Here is a 25,888-nt window from a genome sequence, read left to right as displayed (position 1 = left end):
AGATTTTGAATTTTTGAAGCATGTGCCACATTTTACTGATATCACACGGTCTTCTTAATACTGAGTATCCGAAATGTCTCACTCTGGTCTAAAATGCTTTGTTCTGAGTCTAACAAAAAAATTTTCTTTCTTTCTTCTTCAGCTAACCACTTACTTTAAATGCTTCAAAAATCTACTGCCTTATTGTGACGGAAGATTTTTGCACTTAATGGACAACTACGGACTTTACGATTCTCTGGCGGGTGGCATAACTGATAACGGGGAAAATTAAAGCTCAAAAGGGCAACTCGCTTGCAGGAAAAGCCGTCACTCTCTTGAGGTACGGGATCAAACAACGAACTGGTACACAGCAATGACTGAAACTTGACTTGGTTCCAACAGCCTTTATTCCTTCAGTATTCATAGGGTTGTCACAAATGTAATCGCTTCATTATGCGATTCAAGTTACTTATACACCATTTGTGCACGTGGTTTAATCAAAAGATCCGACAGTGACTAGAATTATACAACTTTTCCTTTGAAGATGGCGAGAGCTTTACAACTTTATGGCAAGAGAAACTTCAAAAGCTTTGTATTAAACACTTAAGTTTGTTTTAGAAAAGTATCGCCCAAAATTAAGTCCAGTTAAAAGTTGCTAGGTGTGTAACACTAGTAGATTACTTATGAGTATTTAATGAGCGGCTCGTGCCGTTAAGTGGCGTGACTTAAAAGGAGACCAATGATTTCAGAAGGGAACTTGTTAAGAAAGATAAATTAACCTGCGCAGGATAAATTACAAAAGTAATACTTCTGAAAGCTTCAAGTTAATTACCGTCATTCAGGTGGATTGGGAACTAAGTTGTGTACCGGAATAAGTGCTATCGGCTTTTCTGTGAGCATATTTTATTATTTTTTTGTGTTTTTCTCTAACCCCTACAACGAACCATTGAATAATCCCAAAACAAGCAATTAAATAACCCGTAAAACGAACCATTGAATAATCCCAAAAACAAGCAATTACAAAACCCCGACAAACAAGCAATGAATAATCCCCAAAACAAGCAATTGAAAAAAATAAAACGAAAAAGGGAACCATTGAATAATCCCAAAACAAGTAAATAAATAACCCGAAAAACGAACCATTGAATAATCCCAAAAACAAGCAATTACATAACCCCGACAAACAAGCAATGGAATATCCCCAAAACAGGTAATTACAAAACCCCGACAAACAAGCAATAAATAGTCCCCAAAACAAGCAATTGAAAAAAAAAAACGAACCATTGAATAATTCCCAAAACAAGCAATTGAAAAAAGAAAACGAACCATTGAATAATCCCAAAAACAAGCAATTGAAAAAAAAAACAACCATTGAATAATCCAAAAAACAAGCAATTACATAACCCCGAAAAACAAGCAATGAATAATCCCTAAAACAAGCAATTAAAAAAAAACGAAAAAACGAACCGTTGAATAATCCCAAAAACAAGCAATTAAAAAACCCCGACAAACAAGCAATGAATAATCCCCAAAACAAGCAATTGAAAAAAAAAAAAAAAAAAAAACGGACCATTGAATAATCCCCAGAACAAGCTATTAAAATAAAACAAAACAAAAAACGAACCCTTGAATAATCCCAAAAACCAAGAAATTAAATAACACGAAAAATAAGCAATTAACAATAAAACAACGAAAAAACCAACCCTTCAATAATCCCGAAATCAAGCAATTAAATAACCCCGAAGAGCGAACCATTGAATAATCCCAAAAACAAGCAATTAAAAAAAATCCGAACCCTTGAATAATCCCAAACACAAGAAATTAAATAACCCGAAAAAAAGCAATTAAAAATAAAAAAACAAAAAAACGAACCATCGAATAATCCCCAAAACACGCAATTAAATAACCCGACAAACAAGCGTGGAATAATACGAAAGACAAGCAATTAAAAGAAACCCCAAAACGAACCATTGAATAATTCCAAAAACAAGCAATCAAATAACCCCGAAAACACAGTCACAGTCTAAAAACTAATCCTCTAGCAGCTTTTCTAAAGTTTGGCGCTAAATGTCACAGTAAAACCCGTTGAAAATAACATATTAAAGCTAACCCGAAGATAGGAAAAATATAATGATTTCTAATATTTCGAAGTTGGCGGGCCAGTGATCATTGATTCGCATTTAACGACTGAGTGATGTTGTGAGTAGGTATTGTAACTCTCTGACAACCATAGTCATGCGGTCGAGTGCTTCGAACAATGGCTTACTCAGCAATGACGCGGCATATTTGAACGCAGTTTCAACTCAGAATAGTCCTTATTTTAACCCTTTTCAAAAGGTAAGGTCGTAGTCAGTTTAGAAAAGTATCAAACTTTAATTTTCCGCTCTTCACTTTTTTGAAGCCAATCCCACTTAAAAATCGCTCTTAACTTTGTACCGGGAACATGTTCTCCAGTAAAAAGCCAGTTTGTGACCAATTTTTGAACGCAAAAGCATAGTAGTCCTTAGATTGCATAAAAATTCATCTTTTTGGGCTACAATTGTAGATGGCGAGTTTTGTCAGTGCTCTGCAGGCAAATTACGGCCTTTTTTCTCTTATTTTCGGATTTTCAAAGTGCGTTCGCATTCTAACTTGCCGCTTCAGTGCTCATGAACAAGTAATGATGTTGCCCGATGCCAATAACGGTAAAATCAAGAAATGTTGAAATAACTTCCTAACATCATTAATAGGTCTAAGATAACTTATGGTTATAAGTGATAAATGGTTGATTAGCAATAACAGTATTAGTGACAATTGGGCTTGTAACCAAGAGCATTCTGACAAAGTATTGATATATATGGTTGAAGATAAATTGTACATTATCCTCCCTGCTTACTCATTAGCATTAAGTATTGGGTAGTGACCACCTCCCCCCCCCCCCCCCCCTCACAAAACTCGCGAGGGCATGCTATGAGAGTTACATTTAGAACCAGAAGGGGGGAGTCATGGGTGGGGTGCTTTGCCTATCATTAGCCAACGTTCGCCGCAACTAACACTTCTAATTAACTCTGCTTTGTATAATGCTTAGTGACGTCACAGGAATGCTAAGAACTATGAATAGAAATCAATAATAAACTCTAATGACTGTTCTAAAATACTGCATATTAAAAACTAAGCATCAAATGTCAGTGCAGTTTTTAAAATACTGAATTCTATTAAAAATCTTACTAATACCTATTCGTCAATGCCACTCTATAACCAATACTATGGCTCCAACTGATTGTCATTTTCATACCACATAAAAAAAAATTTCCAAAGGAAACAAAAGGACTAAGAATAAACAGATGTAACACCTTCATGTTTTGGTTATAAGGGGGGAGGGGGTGGGGCGGGGGCTTCATTTATTAGGGCATGGAGGAGGGTCGTCTATTTTGGGAGGCTAAGAGGGGGGACATCAGATTCTAAGGAAGCCTTAGCGGGGACGGTAAAAGGAGTGGCTGATACCTGTCTGTTTTAAAGAAGATGGGAACAATGAAATGTTTCCCCACGAAGAGAAGCTTGATATATTTTGAAGTGAGACACACCAATTGGTTTTTTTCCACTTCCCCTCTCCAGACCCTAACAAATTAAAGCCCCCAACATTCTGCCTTCAGTTATTGCATCGACGACACCCTCCTTACATTACTGAGAAAAATCTCCTTTTGTAACCTCTGTAATAACACTCAAAAGTGGTATTACGTTCAGGTCTTTACCGTGCATTACTCATTTCCCTAAACGATTAAAATGTAAAAAAACACCTGAGAGAATGTTTCACACTATCATAAAATTCATGCCTTCACCTGAGATTATTTAGACCATAAAATGCTCTGAAACATCTACGAAAGTGTTTTGCAAACTTACTGCATACATACGTCAACTAATCTGAGACTTTTCAGTATCAGTGAGTTACCATGGTTACAGAAAAAGCGCCAAGATTGTTCACAAGCAAATAATTTCGATCAGATTTATTTTTAAGAAACAGAAAAAATGTTCCATGTTTCTATCCAGTTACAGAAAAATGAATGGAAGTTCGGAAGAACGAACAATGCTGTGAGAGCACGAGCCGAGTACGTGAGTGTTTCCAGAGCTTTTTGATGTTCTCTCAAACTTTCGCCAGTGTTTCTATGACTCGGAAAAAAACACAGGAAAGTTTTCTATTTCTTTTAAGGACGGTGCCTACTAATGCCGAAGTATTTTTGCGTGGTTTATGACTATGCCGGAAAAGGAGATCTTAGCAAGGACTACTTAAAAAAAAAAACAGTAAATTGGGGGTAACCACGCCTTTTTTGTCCTAAAAAGGCACTAAATACATGTATTAGTAGGCCCCACCCATAGGAAACCCGAGTATCTCGAGAAGCGCAGAACGTATGGGCAGTAACAAAAGTAGGACCGTCTTTAAAGAACACTGCGAGAAAAAGAAAAACAAACACTCGTTTACCTTGATTATCAAAATGTAATTATCTGTGCTCGCGCAATCATTAAATCAACAGCTTGTGCTTGTTCTGTGTTACTATAGAGTTACAGAAGTACGGCTTTTAGCAAACGCGTTGTCATAAAGTGTGACAATTGACAATTATTAATTTTATGGAGACTAATTGCTGCTCAGAAAGCTACGACCTTTCCTATTTCAGTTAATAGCTCATTCTGTAGCTGTGTGATTAAAAATTATGATACTTGGACACTTATCTCAAAGTCTCCGCACTTGTTCATCTCTTTGGGTGGTTGGGGTTGACTGGAAAAAGCCTCATTGACAATCAGTGCCATTCCCTCGAGTTGGTGCACCTCTATGTGGCAGTGAAGAAACCAGTAGCCAGGATTATCGGACAGGAAATTGATAACAACGTATCCTCCAGCAGGGACCATGACTGTGTCTTTTCTGATCGTACGGCTATCGATAGAAAAATCCATTGGTTTTTTCCAGCTTGGCATACTGCATCTCTTCTTGTCGCATCCCGGTTTAGAACAGGTGATGTCTTTGCAGTATATATCACTGTTGTGTTTACCAACAAAACCTCTTTGGTCATATTCTGGGTATCCAACGTGAACAACATGAAACGTGTGGCCATGAAGATGAATTGGATGAGCATTGTGCCAAGCACCAATTGCCGAAAGCACAATTTGAATTGTTTCCCGATGTGGAATGTCTATGACATGGACACATGAGCACTCAGGTGTCGATGGATTGCAGTCCGCCTTAACGTCACAAATTGTGTCCTTTTTTTGAAACTCTTCATTTTGCGTTTGGGGAGGAAAGGATGGGAGGATGAAATTACGCCCATTCACTGCGCTAGTTTGAGAGTCGCCCTCAAAATTGAAGTTGATGAAATGTCTGCAATCTTTGCAATACCTGGGGTCTTTAGGGTTTGCATTTGGAAGCTCGTTAGGTGGAGTTGGTTCGAGTAAACGTAGGCTTTGAACATTAATACAGGCAATATAATATGATCGATGAAAGTTCTTAAATGGGCAGTTCACTGCTCTGCATGGGTCGTTGTGGGTGCACTGTATGGGAGGAGACTTATCTTTGATTTCTTGATATTTTGTCGACGGTACATTAACATCCAGATCATCCGAGTCCCCACTCTGTTTGTAGTGCAAAATGGCCTCTGCCACATGTCCTAAGGACTGGTAGGGTGGCCCGGCTCCATTGTGATCAATCTCCAGAGTTTCTGCACGCATCCAGTAGTCTTTCAGCCCCAATCCATTTGTTGCACTAAGTAGAAAGTCAAACCTTTCTCCGGAATGGATGATGATATAATCAACGTCTTCTACAGGCTGAATCCAATAGCCGTCAGTGCCCACCACAGTCAGTTTATGGCCATCAATGGAGAATCTGTAAGCATACAGATTTTGGGCTCCGATTAACCGAAAGCGATATCTCTTTCCGGCCTCAACAGTAAATATACTTAGTCTTGTTTTTATGTATGGAATATCATCATGCCTGCCTTTCCCATTTATAATTCCAGAAAAATACGGGACAGGCCCAACCTCTCCTTCCACTCATGTCCAATATACACAAACGGATTCCAATGGAATGGATTGGTATTCCATTGGTACTCCATTGGTGAATTGTATCTCATTAAGGAGACTTAGGCTATTCTCGGTACCAAAGCACCCTCACCAATCGAACCATTGGTAAAAGATTACGATTTGTCAAAGACACCTTACGATTCGTACCATTGGAACGAATGGTAAGCTCCTCAGTCGATCGGAATTCCATTGGTGAAATGCATCTCATTAGCACTTGTAAGCCATGCGAAATTGGTACCATTGGTACCATTGGTACAAATGGAAAACTAGTCAGTCGATTCGTACCATTGGAACGAATGGTAAGCTCCTCAGTCGATCGATATACCATTTGTAAACTGCATCTCATTAACTGACTTGTAAGCCATGCGAAAACGAATGGTCGATTGGTACCATTGGTACCATTGGTACAAATGGAAAACTAGTCAGTCGATCGGTATACCATTTGTAAACTGCATCTCATTAACTGACTTGTAAGCCATGCGAAAACGAATGGTCGATTGGTACCATTGGTACCATTGGTACAAATGGAAAACTAGTCAGTCGATTGGTTAACCATTGGAATCTGCATCTCAAAACAAGCGCACTACACATGAATATATCTAGTTCTTTAATGCATGAACCGAAGCAAGCGCGCTATACATGAATATAACTCGTTCTTTAATCCATAAACCGAAACAAGCGCGTTTCGCATGAATAAACCGAAACAAGCGCGCTACACATGAATGAATATACCTCGTTCTTTAATCCAGGAACCGAAACAAGCGGGCTACGCATGAATAAACCGAAACAAGCGCGCTACACATGAATGAATATACCTCGTTCTTTAATCCAGGAACCGAAACAAGCGGGCTACGCATGAATAAACCGAAACAAGCGCGCTACACATGAATGAATATAACTCGTTCTTTAATCCATGAACCGAAGCAAGCGCGCGGCTACACATAGAGGTAACTCGTTCTTTAATCCAAGAACCGAAAAGAGCCCGCTACACATGAATATATCTTGTTCTTTAATCTATTAGCCGAAACAAGCGCACTACACATGAATTTATCGCGTTCTTTAATCTATGAGCCGAAACAAGCGCGCTATAGATGTTCTATATCAAGCGACTGAGTAGAGGTAACTCGTTCTTTAATCCAAGAACCGAAAAGAGCCCGCTACACATGAATATATCTTGTTCTTTAATCTATTAGCCGAAACAAGCGCACTACACATGAATTTATCGCGTTCTTTAATCTATGAGCCGAAACAAGCGCGCTATAGATGTTCTATATCAAGCGACTGAGTAAAACTGACAAACGTCATAACTTGAATCTCCTCGATCTAAAAGTGAACCGTACGAAAAAACGCGATTGCACACAAAATAACACGTATTGGTTATATCTTTTATACATTTGGTGGCTCCTAAAGGAGCCGTTTTTTTTTTTCTGCAGCGCAGGGTTTTTTTTTTTTTAAATTTTTTTTTTATGTTTTCTTGTTTTCTTTATGCATCATCTTGAGTGCAGGTGCTGGCTTTACTGTTTTGGCAGCCCGTTGAGAAACAACAGTTTCTTGTAATCAAGGTCGTAGTAAAACCACGTGTTTCTTTTTCCATCTGCATTGTTTAAGATGAAGTCTATCTGTCTAGCCCTCTTTTCCGCTTTCTCTGGCTCCCAAGTTTGTGACAGCAGGATCCACCTTGAAATCAAGATTGGGGAACAGCCGTTGCCTAAACAGAATAGCATCATCTTGAAGGTATCGCGATCTCCGATAGGCTTCCGCCAAAAAGCCATTCGTAGGTCTTTTGGCCAGCATTTAATGGGAAAGAAAGCGTCTCCGTTGATGGTCTTGAAGAGGTCCGCTCTTTCCTCGGAAATTTCACTTTTCGAAAGGTGTCTGACCGTCTCGCGGTATTCACGTAGTGTAGCCATCGCTCTGGAGTGACGGTCTTCGTTCAATTCGTTAAACTGATGAGTGGCTACTTCAAGAAAGGCACCACGGCGTTATAAGGTAAATGTCTTATGCAGATTTGCACTTTTTCGGTATCTTTATTCTAAAGTTTGACATTGAAATTATAAATGACTTAACGTTCTCACCTTTTTATTGGATGTTGCCTTATACCTCTCTATGGATACTGAAGAAGCATTGAACTGGCGTGTGAGTTTAATTTTGTCACACCTTTTTATTGGATACTGCCTTGTATGCCTTTGGTGGTCCAGAGAAGATTGAATCGGCGTGTGAGCAACGTTGAATGTTTATCATCTTGTGTTGAAATTTGGCAATCTGTCTTATTATACTGTATTAAAATAAATAATACCGTTAGGTATATTTCACGCAATACACTTAATGAACACTGCATTCCGCCACTTTAGGCAATGTTAGTTTTAATAGATTTGTAGTGATCAATCATGATTGTTATTTGTTATAGTTGCAATCATTTTCGGTCAAGAATGATCACAAAGGCTGCAGTCGAAAAGACAATATGTGTTCACATCTCACTTTCTAATTGGTCCATGTATAGACATTTTTGATAATAGTCGGCGCTTTCTAAACGGACTGTTCAGTTTGCACGCGTTGTCGGGATTGCCATTGGAGTTTTGTTACAACTGTATGGAGAAATGGCCAGTCGCTTGCAACGACTTGATTTAGACTTGGAAAAGTGTTATGAAAATGACCTTGACTGGACGCTTCTGCCAGAGAAACTGCGTGAAGTAAGTATTTGCATGGTATATTTTTTTTGGAAACGATACCAATGGAATGCCAAGTCATTCTATTGGTACCAATCGTACCATTGGTACCAATGGACGAGCGGAATCCAGCTGTACTCAAACAGAACCATACCGAAAATAGCTTAAGTCCTCTTAATGATATGCAATTTACCAATGGTGTACCAATGGAATGACAAGTCATTCTATTGGTATTCTATTGGTACCAATCATACCATTGGTACCAATGGACGAACGGAATCCAGCTGTACTCAAACAGAACCATACCTTAATGAGATGCAATTCACCAATGGTGTACCAATGGAATGCCAAGTCATTCTATTGGTACCAATCGTACCATTGGTACCAATGGACAAACGGAATCCAGCTGTACTCAAACAAACCATACCGAAAATAGCCTAAGTCCCCTTAATGATATGCAATTCACCAATGGTGTACAAATGGAATGCCAAGTCATTCTATTGGTACCAATCGTACCATTGGTACCAATGGACGAACGGAATCCAGCTGTACTCAAACAGAACCATACCTTAATAAGATGCAATTCACCAATGGTGTACCAATGGAATGCCAAGTCATTCTATTGGTACCAATCGTACCATTGGTACCAATGGACGAACGGAATCCAACTGTACTCAAACAGAACCATACCTTAATGAGATGCAATTCACCAATGGTGTACCAATGGAATGCCAAGCCACTCTATTGGTACCAATCGTACCATTGGTACCAATGGACAAGCGGAATCCAGCTGTACTCAAACAGCACCATACCTTAATGATATGCAATTCACCAATGGAAAGCCAAGTCATTCTATTGGTACCAATCGTACCATTGGTACCAATGGACGAACGGAATCCAACTGTACTCAAACAGAAACATACCTTAATGAGATGCAATTCACCAATGGTGTACCAATGGAATGCCAAGTCACTCTATTGGTACCAATCGTACCATTGGTACCAATGGACGAGCGGAATCCAACTGTACTCAAACAGAACCATACCTTAATGAGATGCAATTCACCAATAGTGCACCAGTGGGATGCCAAGTCACTCTATTGGTACCAATCGTACCATTGGTACTAATGGACGAACGGAATCCAGCTGTACTCAAACCAAACCGTAGCGAAAATAGCCTAAGTCCCCTTAATGAGATGCAATTCACCAATGGTGTACCAGTGGAATGCCAAGTCATTCTATTGGTACCAATCGTACCATTGGTACCAATGGACCAACAGAATCCCGCTGTACTCAAACCAAACCGTAGCGAAAATAGCCTAAGTCCCCTTAATGAGATGCAATTCACCAATGGTGTACCAATGGAATGCCAAGTCATTCTATTGGTACCAATCGTACCATTGGTACCAATGGACAAACGGAATCCAGCTGTCACAAACCCAACCGTAGCAAAAATAGCCTAAGTCCCCTTAATGAGATGCAATTCACCAATGGTGTACCAATGGAATGCCAAGTCACTCTATTGGTACCAATCGTACCATTGGTACCAATGGACGAACAGAATCCAGCTGTACTCAAACCCAACCGTACCGAAAATAGTTTAAGTCCCCTTAATGATATGCAATTCACCAATGGGGTACCATTGGAATACCAAGTCACTCTATTGGTACCAATCGTACCATTGGTACCAATGGACAATCGGAATCCAGCTCTAATTAAACTGAACCGTAACGAAAATAGTCTAAGTCCCCATTATGAGATGAAATTCACCATCGGTGTACCAATGGAATGCCAAGTCATTCTATTGGAACCAATCGTACCATTGGTACCAATGGAAGAACGGAATCCAGCTGTACTCAACAGAACGGTACCGAGAATAGCCTAAGTCTCCTTAATGAGATACAATTCACCAATGGAGTACCAATGGAATACCAATCCATTCCATTGGAATCCGTTTGTGTGTATTGGACAACACTCTCTCCTTCTTCAAAACTACGTGTGGAATCATACCGTTTGTCAGCTGGAGTAGGCACCTCGCCAAGCGGTTTGTCTGGATAAAAGCCCAAGCTAGCGTGGATCTGGGTGAACAGGTCCAAGGATGCCTCATGTTGCCAGTCTAGAAGCGTTAAGGTGTGCTTATCTGGAAGGTCTTCAAATTCACCATGCTTTTGGAGTTCATTTCGGATTTCGTTCATTCTTGCAGGGGTTTCTTTAACTATAAGTGCACCGAAGAAGCCATCTGTTCTTTGAGCACCACTGTGAGAATGGTACCAAAACGTCCCAGAAGGACGAGCGGTGTACACGTATGAAAAGCTCGATGAAGGCCCTATCTGACATTGAGTGACTTGCCCTACACCATCCATCCAAGGTGTTCCTTTTTGGTGCATCCCATGCCAGTGAATTGAAATACCCTCAGTGGTAAGATTGTTGTGAACGTGAATTACAACAGTTTGCCCCTCGTGAACTATCAAGGTAGGTCCAGGAATCTGTCCATTGACTGCTACTGCCAAACGATACGTTTTACCATCTACAAACTGGGGATAAGTGCATTTGGTGTTGTCCATTGTCGAACATGTTCTGTTTTTTCGCAGTGGCGTAGGTTTCCCATCGTCACCGAAATAATAGATCACTCCCTGGGATCCTCGCATAGCAATTCCTGTAGGTTCATCCACCGATAACTTTTGATAGCTGGTGAAGGTTCGAATTTCGTCAATTTCAAGGTTAAATGTACAAACCTTTGCGGATGAACTACATTCACAAGTTGGATTTCCGTATTCACAATTGTGGGTTTCTACCAATGTTAGTGTAATGTCTTTCGCATTGTAAGGGTACTTGTCTTCTTCATTAGCATCAAGCCACTTGTTAAGCTGTGGATCACTTGTCAGATCCTTGTACTGCTTATCACCAGTCTTGACAGAAGTGCGAATGGATGCTATGTACCAACCGTCATTTCCTCCATATTGAGTTTTTAGGTGAATTTCCTTAATGTCGGATAACGACACGCACTGTGTAGGGTGAAACTGGCTTGCGAAGTTTAACTCTTGCGTATAAGGTTTGTTTCGTGTCATAGGTCCTTCAAGTTCTGCCTGAACTTCTTTGTTATCTGATAATATGAGAACTATCAAGTGATTCTCTCCCCACTGTGATGAGAAATCTGCTCCATACTTGTTTCCCGTCATTGCATCTACACGTATGTAAGTGACACAGGAATTGAGGGTGTCTACCAATGTTAGTGTAAGGTCTTTCGCATTGTAGGGGTACTTATCCTCTTCATCAGCATCAAGCCACTTGTTGAGCTGTGGATCATTTGTCAGATCCTGGTACGGCTTATCACCAGTCTTGACTGAAGTGCGAATGGATGCTATGTACCAACCGTCATTTCCTCCATATTGAGTTTGTAGGTGAATTTCCTTAATGTCGGATAACGACACGCACTGTGTAGGGTGAAACTGGCTTGCAAAGTTTAACTCTTGCGTATAAGGTTTGTTTCGTGTCATAGGTCCTTCAAGTTCTGCCTGAACTTCTTTGTTATCTGATAATATGAGAACTATCAAGTGATTCTCTCCCCACTGTGATGAGAAATCTGCTCCATACTTGTTTCCCGTCATTGCATCTACACGTATGTAAGTGATACAGGAATTGAGGGTGTCTCCCAATGTTAGTGTAAGGTCTTTCGCATTGTAGGGGTACTTATCCTCTTCATCAGCATCAAGCCACTTGTTGAGCTGTGGATCATTTGTCAGATCCTGGTACGGCTTATCACCAGTCTTGACTGAAGTGCGAATGGATGCTATGTACCAACCGTCATTTCCTCCATATTGAGTTTGTAGGTGAATTTCCTTAATGTCGGATAACGACACGCACTGTGTAGGGTGAAACTGGCTTGCAAAGTTTAACTCTTGCGTATAAGGTTTGTTTCGTGTCATAGGTCCTTCAAGTTCTGCCTGAACTTCTTTGTTATCTGATAATATGAGAACTATCAAGTGATTCTCTCCCCACTGTGATGAGAAATCTGCTCCATACTTGTTTCCCGTCATTGCATCTACACGTATGTAAGTGATACAGGAATTGAGGGTGTCTACCAATGTTAGTGTAAGGTCTTTCGCATTGTAGGGGTACTTATCCTCTTCATCAGCATCAAGCCACTTGTTGAGCTGTGGATCATTTGTCAGATCCTGGTACGGCTTATCACCAGTCTTGACTGAAGTGCGAATGGATGCAATGTACCAACCGTCATTTCCTTTATATTGAGTTTGTAGGTGAATTTCCTTGATGTCGGATAACGACACGCACTGTGAAGTGTGAAAATGGCTTGCGAACTGTAACTCTCGTGTATATGGTTGGTTTTGTCTCATAGGTCCTTCAAGTTCTGCCTGAACGTTTGTGTTATCTGATAACATGAGAACTATCAAGTGCTTGCTTCCATACCATTGTGAGAAACCTGCTCCATACTTGTCTCCCGTCATTGCATCTACACGTATGTACGTGATACAGGATCCTGCGACAGCATTGGTAAGGAGAGAGAGAGAATGTGCAAAAGCTATTTTGTTACGTAGTCAAATACGCACTAACTCAGTGTTTTTGTTGAGATCAAATGCAAAAGTTACTATTTTTAAATAAATTCTCTAAAGGCCTAAATCTTGGAAATGGATTAAACCTTTCACACGACATTTGCCAAAGTGATTCTGAACAATGTAAAAATCTTCCTTAAATCATGAAATTACATTTTCACTGTCAAAGATCGTCAAAGGTGCATCCAAACTGCGACTGTCAGCGTTTTAACGAGAAAAATGCACGAACTGTAAAATTCTTAAAACATTCCACTCTCTGAGTTTCTTCTTTCAACAATTTCACACAAGGAATAAAGCCTCAGTTTCTCGACTATAGCTCGTATTCCGTATTTCAGGTCTATCGCTGGCCGAAAATACATGCTATACTCAGAATGTGTCCTCTACATTTGTAGAAAAAGAAAGAAAGTGAAAGAAAGGGATCAGAAACAGAAAGTATCTTGAGTATGAGAAAATCACTTTACCTTCGTCAAACTCCCTTAGGTGATCTTCGTGAAGGTTCCTTGGATAGTCTAAAAATTCTTTCAGCACGTCTAAGGAGAAGGGAAAAAGTGGACAAAGGTGAGTTGATTCTAGGGAATCGAATTGTAGTAGCAAACTAGAACGGTAACTCACCGAACCTTCCTTTTTGGATTGATTTGGAAAGGAAGAGGGTGGAGAAAGACAGAGCTCCAAACAAATTGAAGTAGAAAGGCCCTCTATTTAGTGTCAATCTACGGTCGTGCTCTACTGGGAACAGAAATATTTTCGTTTGGTTAAGCTGGTTGGGTCTTTTTGATGTCGTAGTGGGTAAAAAAATATCCGGGTGACTAGGTTGATCAAACATTTCCAAAAGCTATAAGCCCAGCATGAAAGGCTGCACCTACTTCAGCGAAAAAGGTTTTAGTACTGTCGTACTGGGAAACTTTCATCAAACCAACAGCCGTCTTCCTTGTTCTAATTTTTTGGAACATGTATAGCCGTTTGGAAAGCTTTGGAGTCTAGACAATACAGTTAGGGTTAGGGTCGCACAACCCAGACCCCCGGCTCCCACACCTATGTCTATGTCTATGTCATCACTGTAGCTTATTACAAGTCACTGGAGGCGATTTTGGCGCGCGGGCTCTAGAGGCCCTGGGAAAGATGAGAGAGTACTCATTGTCTACTAAATGTATTGCTAAACAATATACCTTATTTTAGGAAATTAACAATGCACTTTATTAACGCGATATTATAAAATTCGCGTTAATTTAATGTATCTTAATTAATGTCGATGTAAATTTAATGCACGCTATTTTATAACATTGTTATTTTAAAGCACCTTTATTTCATTACAAAACCTTATTAGTTCATGACTCCTCTATTGGCTCTTCAGAGTCACTATTCTTTGAATTGATAGGGTCTAGTTAGGCTTCAAAACCAAATTTTCGGCTTTAAGAAAAAACTTAGAAACATCCGTGCACTTGGCTTGGAAGGTTTTATTGACGGAAGCCAAAACGCAGTTTGGCATTCAGAAATGTAAAGTGCGAGTTTGCAGAATTATGAAAATCGTGGTAAATAAAGGAAGATGCTTATCGAAAAATTCGTGTTCATTTAGTGTAACGTAAATTTTGTTCGCGTTGTCAACGTGCACTGTTAATTTCCTATAATAAGATACTCACTTTCTTCAGGAGTCTGGAAATTCATTTCGGGAAATTCCCTTGAATTCTCGAAAACCACTTTGGGTACGTCTAAGGAGAGAAACGATCACCTATGAGGATCTTCAGTAAAGAAGATGGAATTCAAAGACTTGTATTAAATATTAAGTATAAAGAAGTAAAAAACTAAATTCCAACTCAGTGATGATAGGGAACAAAGTGCCAGCTGGTTTTCCGTTCGAAATCCAAAGCTAGTTGCCGTATTCATACTATCGTGATCAACAAAGAGCAAGTTTAAGTGTGTTGGTATGATAAAATGCTTGTTGACTGAGTTACTCAGTCCTTAGTACATAATACCGGTATTGTAGTGGTAAATGTGGTGTAGAACGTTCGAGCAGACAATCAGTGGCTTTAGTCCTGATAATTGCCTTAGACAAGAAACTTACTCTACCTTCTCTCTCTTCATTCATGTGTATAAAAGAGTAGGGACCGCCGTAAGAAAAACCTAACGAAATGCTGGGGCGTAACCTTGCGAAACACTAGCATCCTATTCAGAAGGGAAGTTTGAAGACTCCTTGTTGCTCCATGCTATGGAAACCGGGTTAAGCTCCAGAAATAATCTTTTTTATTTATTCTCACTATCATGGAAACTTGCCTTTGTTAGGAGTGAACTCATTATAATTGCCCCACGTTGGGTTACCTGTGCAAAAGTTCCTTATTTGTAATAAAAAGTTTCCAGATGTTACATCCAACAGGAAGCATGACGTGAAAGTTTGTATTCTCTAGTGCTAGATAATCCGATTTTATTTCTTTCATCATGAACGCCGATGAAAACTCAACAGTCTTTAGTTTTCACAGATTACTTTTCAAGGAATGACGATATTGATAAGCATAATAATAGATCTTCAACAAAATTGCACATAAACAACAAAGGAACTAATTATGGTAAATTTTCAATTAAGTATAGAGGAGCAAAAATTAAGAACAGCTTCCCAACCAAATTAAAGAACATTAAGTCAAAATATATTTTCTAAAAAAGGAAGTAACACGGTTTCTTACATTATAATAATATAAGGGTGATCTCCTAAGAAAAGCTCTAACAAGCTTGCAGAGGTCTTCCTGCTACTAGATAACTTTTGTTTTTTAACTGTGGTAAACAGATTTGAGTAACAAAATAAATAAAGTGACAAAGAATCTTATAATTAAGCTTCTTCTTTATCTCATCGGAGGAAGCTCAATTCCGTCTTTCTGGGAACTGATATTTCTTGTATTCATTGATTCCTTAATGTACATGGAACGGAAAAATGAAAGAATAAACCCAATTAAGTGGGGCAAGACATCGAATTTGTCCTCAACACGGGTTCCTTTATAAACAGTCCTATTGCTCTTTATAAAGCAAAAGAAATTGCAAACCTTGTATTGGCTCTATGAATCCCAAGAGCACAGAGCTTACGACCAAGCCAAGAAACACACAGTTTAATGCCATCGTGTCCAGCCGTAACCTCTGAGGAAGAAAAACAATGAAGCGAAAATTATAAAAATTGTCGAGTTCTTACTTTGCTTTTCTTTGTTTGTACAGTAAGTGGTTTCATTGAAAGTAAAACTTGTTTTAAAAATATAACGAAAAGAGTTATACGTTACTGAAGGTATTGAGTATGTTATTTAACACCTGCTGTAGTTAAATGGACGAACGGAGACCTTGTTGTTGTTAGCAATTGTTAATAGTCACAAGAGTCACCAAAACGCTTCATACAGGAGTATATTCTGATGGATGCCATGGGCATTCAGCTCCCATGGCAAAAAATTGTGACCTAACTCTCAGAAATCCTACAGTGTGTTCGATTATAGAAGTGAAAGCTACTGACGAAGAATACTTATCACAAAGGAATTCCAAGAAAAACCTTTCTACAGTGACCGTTTATGATCATCGTCGTAAGGACAATGTTTTTTTTTTAGGGGCGCTGAAGTTAATTTGCCGCTGGTTTACACGAAGGTGGTGTCAGGGCTATGCGAGTCTCTGTGGGAGATAGCAAAATAGAGCCTCTCTTGCACGAGTACATCTTGGCCCCTTGCCTGTTTTGAATTATTTCAATTAGCATATCACAATGGCTGTTGTAAACGCTACTGGGCCTTCACGACCCTCACGTGACAGTTAAATTCAGTATCACTCCACAAGAAGAGCATCTTTTTCTTGAAAAGTATTAATTCCTAGAAGCTATCTTTATATATAAATAAGTGCTTCCCTACTATCATTTTGCACGCAGCGTAGAGTTGTGTTCCTTCTCTTGAGAACCTGTTACAGCTAATTATTTTGGGTGCTTATATAAGAATGCATATAGAAATGACTTCGAAAACTCACAGTTATGGGATGTTTTAAGATAACATTCTATTTTTTTGTTATTTTAAGCTCTAAATAAACTAAATTTTATTACTGTACACAGACCTATTATTTATTTAGTTGTTTATTTCAATTGCCATTATATTTTTATTTACTGTTTATTTGAAAATTTTCAGTGTCGTAAGCTGCCTTATCATAACCTGTTTTATCAAATAAAATATGCATCATGCATGCTGTATTATGTATGTGCGTATCTATATTGTACATTATTAGACTAATCATACGTTTAAAAAGCAGTGGCAGATATTAAAAAACTGTCATGTTATGTTCTAAGCCTGGTGAATAGTCCATGAGCGCAGATGCCCTTCCAGGCCCTTCAACACCACTACATGCTATAAGTACCTAGGCGTGCATCTGGACCCGACACTTAATTCGAAACGCATTTTCACAAAATTTACAAGAAGGCAGCAGGGAGAGTAAACCTTTTAAGGCGCATCCGTTCTAAAATTGATACTTTTAGTGCCCAACGAATTTACCAGTCGATGATTATGCCAATATTCACGTATTGCGGCTATAATAGTCTTGGTTGGTCTGAATCCCGTAAACGCATGATCCGCTCCATTGAGAAACGAAGCCTCGAAATGATTTCCCCGAAATGCAGTCCGCAGAACTGTGATCTCCGGTTTTTAACAATTGACAACTTTTTACAAAAGAAAGCGTGCTGTCTTGTATTTGACTGCCTTAATGGCACTGCATGCTCCCCTTTTAAGAAGTATTTTCAACGACTGAATCATAACGCTTTAAATACTAGAAACAATGGGAAAGCAGCAAAACTGCCCAAGGTCAAACTAGATTTCGCGCCGTAGTTTTTATGTTTTAGGTGCCTCGATATTTTAATTCTTTGCCTTTAAGTTTGAGAAACATTAATTCTAGATTTTTATTCAGGAAAGCCTTGGACGATTTATACCTGTAAATTTTTACTTTATTATATAGCTGAACTGGTCCGCGATGAAAAGGAGCATTTTAATTGGCTCCCTGAGCGGTCCGAATTTTCCTATACGGACCGCTAAGATGGACCGCTAGCGTCAAGTGTTTCGTGGTTACTGTTTCAGTTTTGACAACGCAACGTAAAAACTGTTTCCAATTAACTTAATATAGTAGGAACTGTCGGTTTAAATCGTGATGTCGGAGTTTAACTCCAAGAGCACTGACGAAGGAACGAAAACAAGCTCTGAAAACAACAAACTCGACGAAAAAACCAAAGAAGATTCCGTTGACAAGGCCTCAGAGTACCGCGACTTCATTGAGCAACAGCAGGCCAGAAGCACTACAGAGAAAACCAAATCTGACTTTAAAATATGGGGAAAATTTTGCCACCAACGGAACGAGTTCAGGAATATAGAGGCAATACCCTGGGTGGAACTTAATCTGCTGCTCTGCGCGTTTTTTAAAGATGTAAGAAAGAAAAATGGCGACGAATACGAACCTGGAACTTTGACTTGCCTGCAACGAAGCATCCAGCGTTATCTTAATACCCACGGGTCACAAGCCAATCTCATTCAAGGTGACGAATTCAAGCTATCCCGAGAAGTCCTCAGTGCAAAAAGAAAACAGCTTGTCGTGGAGAGAGGGAAAGGCAATCGTCCACAAGCAAGCCGAGAAGTCACCGCTGTTGAAGAAGACAAGCTCTTTGCCGAAGGAGAATTTGGCGAGCACAACCCGGTTGCTCTACAGCGCACCGTTTGGTGGCTCCTGGCTTTACATTTTGGCTTTAGAGCAAGAGATGAAAGTAGAAGGCTTCAGTGGGGCGACGTCAGCCTTGAAACTGACCCGGACACAGGCAATGAAATGCTGGTCTGGAAAGCTGAGAGAGGCTCGAAGACGCGCCAGGGGCAGGACAAAGCAAGCGGTCACCGAGCATTTTATCCTACTGCTCAAGCTACTGATAACGAGCGATGTCCAGTCAAGTACTATAAGCTGTTCAGAAGTCACAGGCCCATCGAGATGAATCAACCAGAGGCACCATTCTACTTGGCCGTAAAACATCAAAGAAAGGCTACTGATGCAGTGTGGTACAAGAAAAGTCCGCTTGGCAAGAATGAAATCGGGAAGCTACTCACCAAAGCTGCCCAAAATGCTGGTTTGCAAGGACGCGTTACCAATCACTCGGTTCGAAAGACCTGCATTTCACGATTGCTGGATTCAGATGTTCCTGAAAATTACGTGGCCCAACTGAGTGGACATCGAAATCTGAAAAGCTTGGATTCCTACAAATCGGCTTCCATTCAGCATCAACGAAGAATGTCGTTAGCCCTCAGTCGCTCATCAACAACCACAAGCGAGCTCCAAGCAGTTGGCAATACACAGGCAACAACTACAGTGGAAAGTACCAGTATGACGACCACAAAAGAAGCCGGATCGGCTATTTTTCAAGGAGCAAATTTCCAAAACTGCTCGTTTAACATCCAGATTACGAATCATGATCAGCCACCGCTTCGCAAGCGCCGAGCCATTTTAAGTGACGATGAAGACAATTGAAATGCAATTTTGACTACAAAAGCTTCAATTTCATCTATTTTCATTCATTCCATAGTAAGTCTTTCTCAAAAGTTGACACTTTTAAACATTCAACACGTTTAAGAAATGCATTTTCTTCGGAATCTCAAATGAGCTAAATTTTCATTTTTCGAACTTTTTCACTTCGATTGACGAGACATGTCAAACTTTCGTGTCAAACCTTGACCAATAAAAAGTCGCCTTTTCGTGCGCGAGCCAATCAGAATTATTCCACGTGGTTTTTGTTTGTGAGTACGCGTCAGCATTGAGAAGGCTTTCTTGCACTTTTTCTCGCACAACTTGATCATAAACAAGTTTCACGCGGACTAGAAAGCAACAAGCGGGAAAGCCTATATAATAAAAACCTTATTGAACTAGCTTGTTCGGTCCGTATTGGGAAAATATTGGTCTCGTCCTTTTTTTACAAGTTTATGGACCTCGCCTTCGGCTCGGTCCATAAACTTGCAAAAAAAGGAACTCGACCAATATTTTCCCAATACGGACCTCACGCTAGTTCAATAACATATATGTAGTTCTAAATTAGTGCATGTTTTGCTTTTACATATTTTAGTTATTCTTATTTGTAAGTTTTTAATTCTAAGTCAACAGGACCCCGTTGATAACAGTATTCTATACTGAAGGGTTATCCTGTATAAATATTCGATTATTATTATTATTATTATTATTATTGTTATTATTATTATTATTATTATTATTATTATTATTATTATTATTATTATTATTATTATACATACTTTTTCTTGTTTCTTTTTTTATGATATAGTTTGATTGGTTTTTTTTAGGTAAAAATCAATGAATAATAATAATATTGTTGTAATTCGATGAGATTTTTTTCCCCTTTTCTTCAAAAAAAAAATGTGCTTAAAAATAGTCTTTTTTTATCGAAATAGAATTGTAAATAAGTTTTAATAGCTACTTTTAACCTGTAAATAACATTTTACTTGGATTATTATTATTATTATTATTATTATTATTATTATTATTATTATTATTATTATTATTATTATTATGCTTTTGTTTTACCACTTTCGTTATCACCTCACAGGATGTTTTTGCTTGCAGGCTACATGTTAAATATATATATTTCTTGATGCGGTTATGTAATTTCCTACTATTTCTTCTTTTTGTTCATTTTGTCTCACCCACACCCATATCATCTTTCTAATGTTCAAGGTATTGATGACACTTGAAGTTCTCCTTGAATAAACAAAAGGTTTTCATTAATTTTTGTCATCTGTCCAAGCCCAGAGGTTTCACTATGTGGGTCATTATCAATGTCATTTTTCAACATATTGTAATACTGCCTAAATATGGTCTTCCGTACTGCATCCAATTCAGGTTGATAATGAAAAAACGTGTTGAATTCAATTCAGTAATCAAACATTCAATTCTCAACTACTCAATTCAGCTGTAACGCTGACGGCTTCACCTTGTCCTATCTCTGTGAAGTTTACATTTGTAACTAAATGCAGACTCCTTACCAAGGCAGACATGAAGAGCTGGTCTTGAGGGAGTCTGCCTTAGGCAGAGATGACGATAGTCAGATTTGACCAATATGAAGGCGTTAAGCAGTTCACGAAAAACGTTCACCATTTTGGAGGCTTATTTATAACAGTAATTATAAAAAAGAATAATTTCGAAATGAAATGAGGAAGGAACTGTGGAGCTCCACTTTAAGGCTTGGCTAAATATATATATTAGGTCCTTTTAGCCATCTCCCGCTAAATAATGGGTAAACATAAAAACGCCCAAGCTGAATGTCAAAAAAGACCGCGTGAAAGCGGGCCGCAAAACGACGAAGACTCACTACAAGAGGAAGTTTCCAGTGGCCATTGCTGCGAAGCCTCGTCTAAATTCGCAGAAGTCAACACCAAACTAGATAAGATACTTCACTCATTTACTGAGCTAGAGGCACTCAAAGAAAAAGTATCCTCACTGGAAAAAAAAAAACAAAAAAAAAAAAAACAAAAAAACAAGCAAAGACCTAAAGGATAGCGTTGGGTTCACTCATCACGAAATCAATCAGATCAATTACCTTCAGCCCCTTTTCCTTTGTGAACTGTGTTCTAATCTATTTATCAAGTTGTTTATTACATTATATCAATGACGCGTTGTAAGTGTCAGTGAGAAAAGCATGAAACTCGTTTTGAAGGAAAAGATCAGTCACATATGCTCTTATATGTGTAATAATTATTTTATAAACGCGAGATAACAACAACAACAAGCTTTATTTGCATGACTATAACAAATACAGTTTTGCAAAGGCTATTCATAGCTAATTATTGATCCGTTAACTAATTCTTAAGATAACTTAAAATAAAATAAAATAAAGTAACTGAAGTCTTTGCTTATTTTAAACTTTTCATACAGTAGAAGTAATCATTCCGGAGAGAAGTTTATCTCTCAATTCGAAGCACGAGGAAACAAATGAAATTAATTGAGTGTTTATAAAATAGTCTGTTGAGTTCATTATATGCAATAGTAAAGTTTCGAGATGATTTTAGGAAATGGCTTGGTATACTGAGACTTCCCTTGAAGTGTCCTGAGACGTTTGATTCAACTGCAGTTCTAAAATGAATTAAGGCTTGAACTGATTGAGGCAGTTTTGTTGTTTAAGAAGCCTACCATATGCGCCAGCAAAAAACAAGTACACAGACCTGCATTTAAAACAAGAAAATGTCGAGAGACTGATATTTAATTAACAAAATTATCGTTTAGATTTTGCCACCTTTTTTTTTTTATTTCGTTAAACTCAGACGTAGAAGAAACAGCACTTATCATGTTTGCTAGTGGTTTGCATATTGTAAAGAGAAACTAAGCGGAGTGCTTGATAGTAAAATCGACTTTTTGCGAGACAATGATAATCGACTACGCTACGTAAACCCTTTCTTAATTTTTTGCCTTCCAAGGAAAGGGATACAGACGCTCGAGAAAGCTTCACAAAAAATAAAATGAAGACCGTTTTGGTAAAAGCAAGCCTGTACATTTGAAACCAGGGAAGAGATTTTTGTTTCGTGAAAGACCGTGCATTTGTTGCACTACTTTACCGTGTCTCTCTTCTTCACACAGCAGATCTAGAATACGATGATTTTTCTCATTCCTCTTGAATATAAATATAAGGACCCCTTTTGCTTCTTGCACTCACCTTTAGTCTATGCAGCCAACTTATAAACAGTAACAGAAACTGAGACTCTTATTCAACTGACAGAAACTGATATTCCACTAGTTCGAAACGAATATACCCTTGCTTATTGACTGTATATCATTAACATTCGAAGTAGATATCGTTGTCTGCACCCAAGTTCTGCTATTTGCATATCAAGCGTTTAAGTGTGGTTGCCACGGGCATTGGCCGTATCAGAAATGTTATCACGTCTTGAAAAAATATTCAAATCCTGAATGAAACTTCAAACGGAGTGAAAGAATAAAGTCCTTGACTTGAATATAAAGTAAATTGTAATATGAATTAATCTTGTCTTCGAACTTGACGAAATAAACTAAAGATTGAATACGCATGGACTGGGCGAGACGTGCATGCCTGCCAGCTACAAAAATCATGAATTTTAATTAGAGGCGAATACAGGACCCATCCAAATCGAATGTACCGTGGGTCGAAATAAGCTGTTTTTGGGTCGTTTGCCACCTAGATAATATTATTATTTCTGAAGGTTTTCATTTCCGATAACCTTAACGTTATGTGATATTACAACTAGGAGCTATGCAACTAAAAGCACTCAAATTATGTGAAACTGTTTTAACAGTTTCACAAAAAAAAATGACACCACGGCTTGCTGTAAACTGCGCAACGCAAGGCAATGTACCTCAAATTTGTAAAATTCGCAATATCCTGTAAATTACGCTATTTCCTCCAAAACTGTTTGCTTGAACACCGGTAGATTTGCAAAAACCCATACTTCGCATGCTTATGCACAGGCACTTGGTTTGTGCGGGCGAATACGATAGGCTTCTAAAGACAAAACTGTCTCGGGCACCTCAACTTATAATTGCATGTGTCTAATTAAGCCCCGTCCACATGAGAACATTTTATCTTAACAAACAAAACCCGATAAGAAACAACCATATCTGTTAGCATAGTTCTTTGTGTCGTCGAGGAGTAAATATAAACTGAATAACCAGTTCCTCAATTGAATTAAAACAGAATTGATCCAGGAGATGTCTCCAAATTTACAACGTCAAGACTAAACTGTCGAGGCCCCCAATTTTTTTTTATCTATTTATTTATTTTGATGTTCTGCTATTCGTTTACTTCGCCAAACTCAAGCGGGCGAAGTAGAAATGAGCGTATTTTCCAATGGCGTGCGGTATGTGAGAATAAACTAAGTGGAGAACTTTTCAATATTTTGAGAGACAACGAGAATACGAGACCTCTATACTTTCTATGACATACCTGTTTCAGGACGTGGAGAAAAACAGAATGATCCACACTTTGTGTCCTCTTCGCAAAAATCAACAAACCGGGCTCCTCAAAGATCGGTGAAATTTCACCAAAATTAGCCGAGACATCTGCTTCTTGAAAGAGCGTGCATTGGTTACACTTCCTTAAAAGCCGCTACTCTACTCTTCATAACGGCAGGTTATTGCTCTTATTACTAATAAGGATAAAGGCCCGTGTAAACGGTTTCAACATTTAAATAACATTTATTCAACAAAAGTTGAACGGATATTTTGGTAATGTTAGAGCAAAACTAAACGGAGTGTTCAAACGGGTTCAACGCCATTCTTCAACATTTTCCAGAACAAAGAAATGTTGAATGGATGTTGAGTGAAAGAACATGGTTCTATCTTCTGCGATCGCGATCGTAGGATCGCAGGACTGCAGGATCGCAGACGATCGCAGAAGTGTGTTTCCATATGATCAGACGATCGCAGATCTTATTGCGATCATATGGAAACCAGCCTTTAACCAATTTAAAATTTGATTCCACACGCTTTCAACAAGCCTTCAACACTTTTTACACGTTCAAAAATGTTGAAAGACCTGCTCAAACGCCCCCGACGTTTGGTTCAACAAATGTTTAAGAAAATGTTGAAACCGTTTAAACTGGCCTGAGGAAACCTTCAGCACTCACCTTTGGTCAACACAGCCAACTCTTAAACACAATCTGATCTTCCGCTAGTCCGAAGTGACTAAACTGTTGCTGATCAATACATGGAATATACTTAATGTTTGCTGTAGGCAAGGTTGTCAATCACTTAAGTTATGTTTTCACGTATCACCCCTTCCGCTTAGTTTCCACTAACAATAGCCCCTTCTCAAACAATCAAAACCCGCTTTTATAACATATCCCAATATTAATTTGAATTAAAAACGGCCTTTAAGAATACATACTTCTCCCAGAATTAATTTAAGTTTGCCAGTTCTATCGAATTTTCTTTAAAAGCAAAAATTCAAAGTAGCATTTCAATGAAATGTTAATAGAAATTACGATCCTCGGTAATGCCTGCTTCCCGTAAACAAGGGCTCTTTACCTCAGCACGTTTTCCCTTCTCTCGCTCTCAACAAATAGCTTTTGAATTCTTACCGTTTCATTGAATTCAGTAAAGGGAAAATTCGTTCGTGTAATACTGATGGTTTCCATTTTTATTTCACGCTAGGGTCTTTCTCGTAAATACAGAATATTACCCCTGTGGCAATGTGGATGAATTTCTAAGATACCAGGTACATTTCGAAAAATGTGCATCTTTCTCGTGACTCTAGCTTGTGAAAGCCTGTGATAATTTTTCACAATTTCAGACTGGTTGGATGATCTCTGCCCAAGTGTAAATGCTCTTTTTAGCAAAGAAACTATTTTTCTCGACTTCTCCTCAATCTACAATTCCTCGTCAAATCATTTTATTTGACCTTGTTAAGTGGTCCCAACATATTACCTGTAAGACCACGAGTGTCGATAATGGTAGCGGCGTGAATATGAATTAAAACTTTTGAAAATTGACACGAAAGACAAAGTTTGGCAGTATTGTTATGTGTCTCAGGAATATCACTGTTTTGTTACCAATTTAACTCCTTGAAACCATTCAGCCATTTCTTGACAATTCACTTTGAACAGAATAAGCTAGCCCTTAAAATAAAATACTGGAA

At 38.7% G+C, this 25,888-nt stretch overlaps 1 protein-coding gene across 1 annotated transcript; it reads right to left on the bottom strand.

Moving 5' to 3' along the window:
• Window positions 1-368: 368 nt before the first annotated feature.
• LOC146486427 (uncharacterized) lies at window positions 369-17,072 on the bottom strand. The gene is made up of 5 exons (XM_085101093.1): window positions 16,287-17,072; window positions 14,898-14,966; window positions 13,722-13,790; window positions 10,665-13,187; window positions 369-5,984 (listed from the first exon to the last, which is right to left on the bottom strand). Exons 1-5 carry the CDS (start codon window positions 16,357-16,359, stop codon window positions 4,663-4,665), a joined length of 4,056 nt encoding a protein of 1,351 aa, XP_084957219.1. The 5' UTR covers window positions 16,360-17,072; the 3' UTR covers window positions 369-4,662.
• Window positions 17,073-25,888: the final 8,816 nt, after the last annotated feature.

The sequence above is a fragment of the Pavona decussata genome, unplaced genomic scaffold (assembly GCF_977016875.1).
Source record: "Pavona decussata unplaced genomic scaffold, jaPavDecu1.1 SCAFFOLD_21, whole genome shotgun sequence".
NCBI classification, from domain to species: domain Eukaryota; kingdom Metazoa; phylum Cnidaria; class Anthozoa; order Scleractinia; family Agariciidae; genus Pavona; species Pavona decussata.
Note: the sequence above shows the minus strand (reverse complement) of the source record. Positions and strands in the feature narration are given on the sequence as shown.

Coding starts and splice junctions, on each gene's coding strand:
- LOC146486427 (XM_085101093.1), bottom strand. CDS start 16,359: ATGGCATTAAACTGTGTGTTTCTTGGCTTGGTCGTAAGCTCTGTGCTC. Junction 14,967..16,286: donor ATTCATAGAGCCAATACAAG/GTTTGCAATTTC, acceptor TTCTCTCCTTAG/ACGTACCCAAAGTGGTTTTC. Junction 13,791..14,897: donor TTTCCAGACTCCTGAAGAAA/GTGAGTATCTTA, acceptor CCTTCTCCTTAG/ACGTGCTGAAAGAATTTTTA.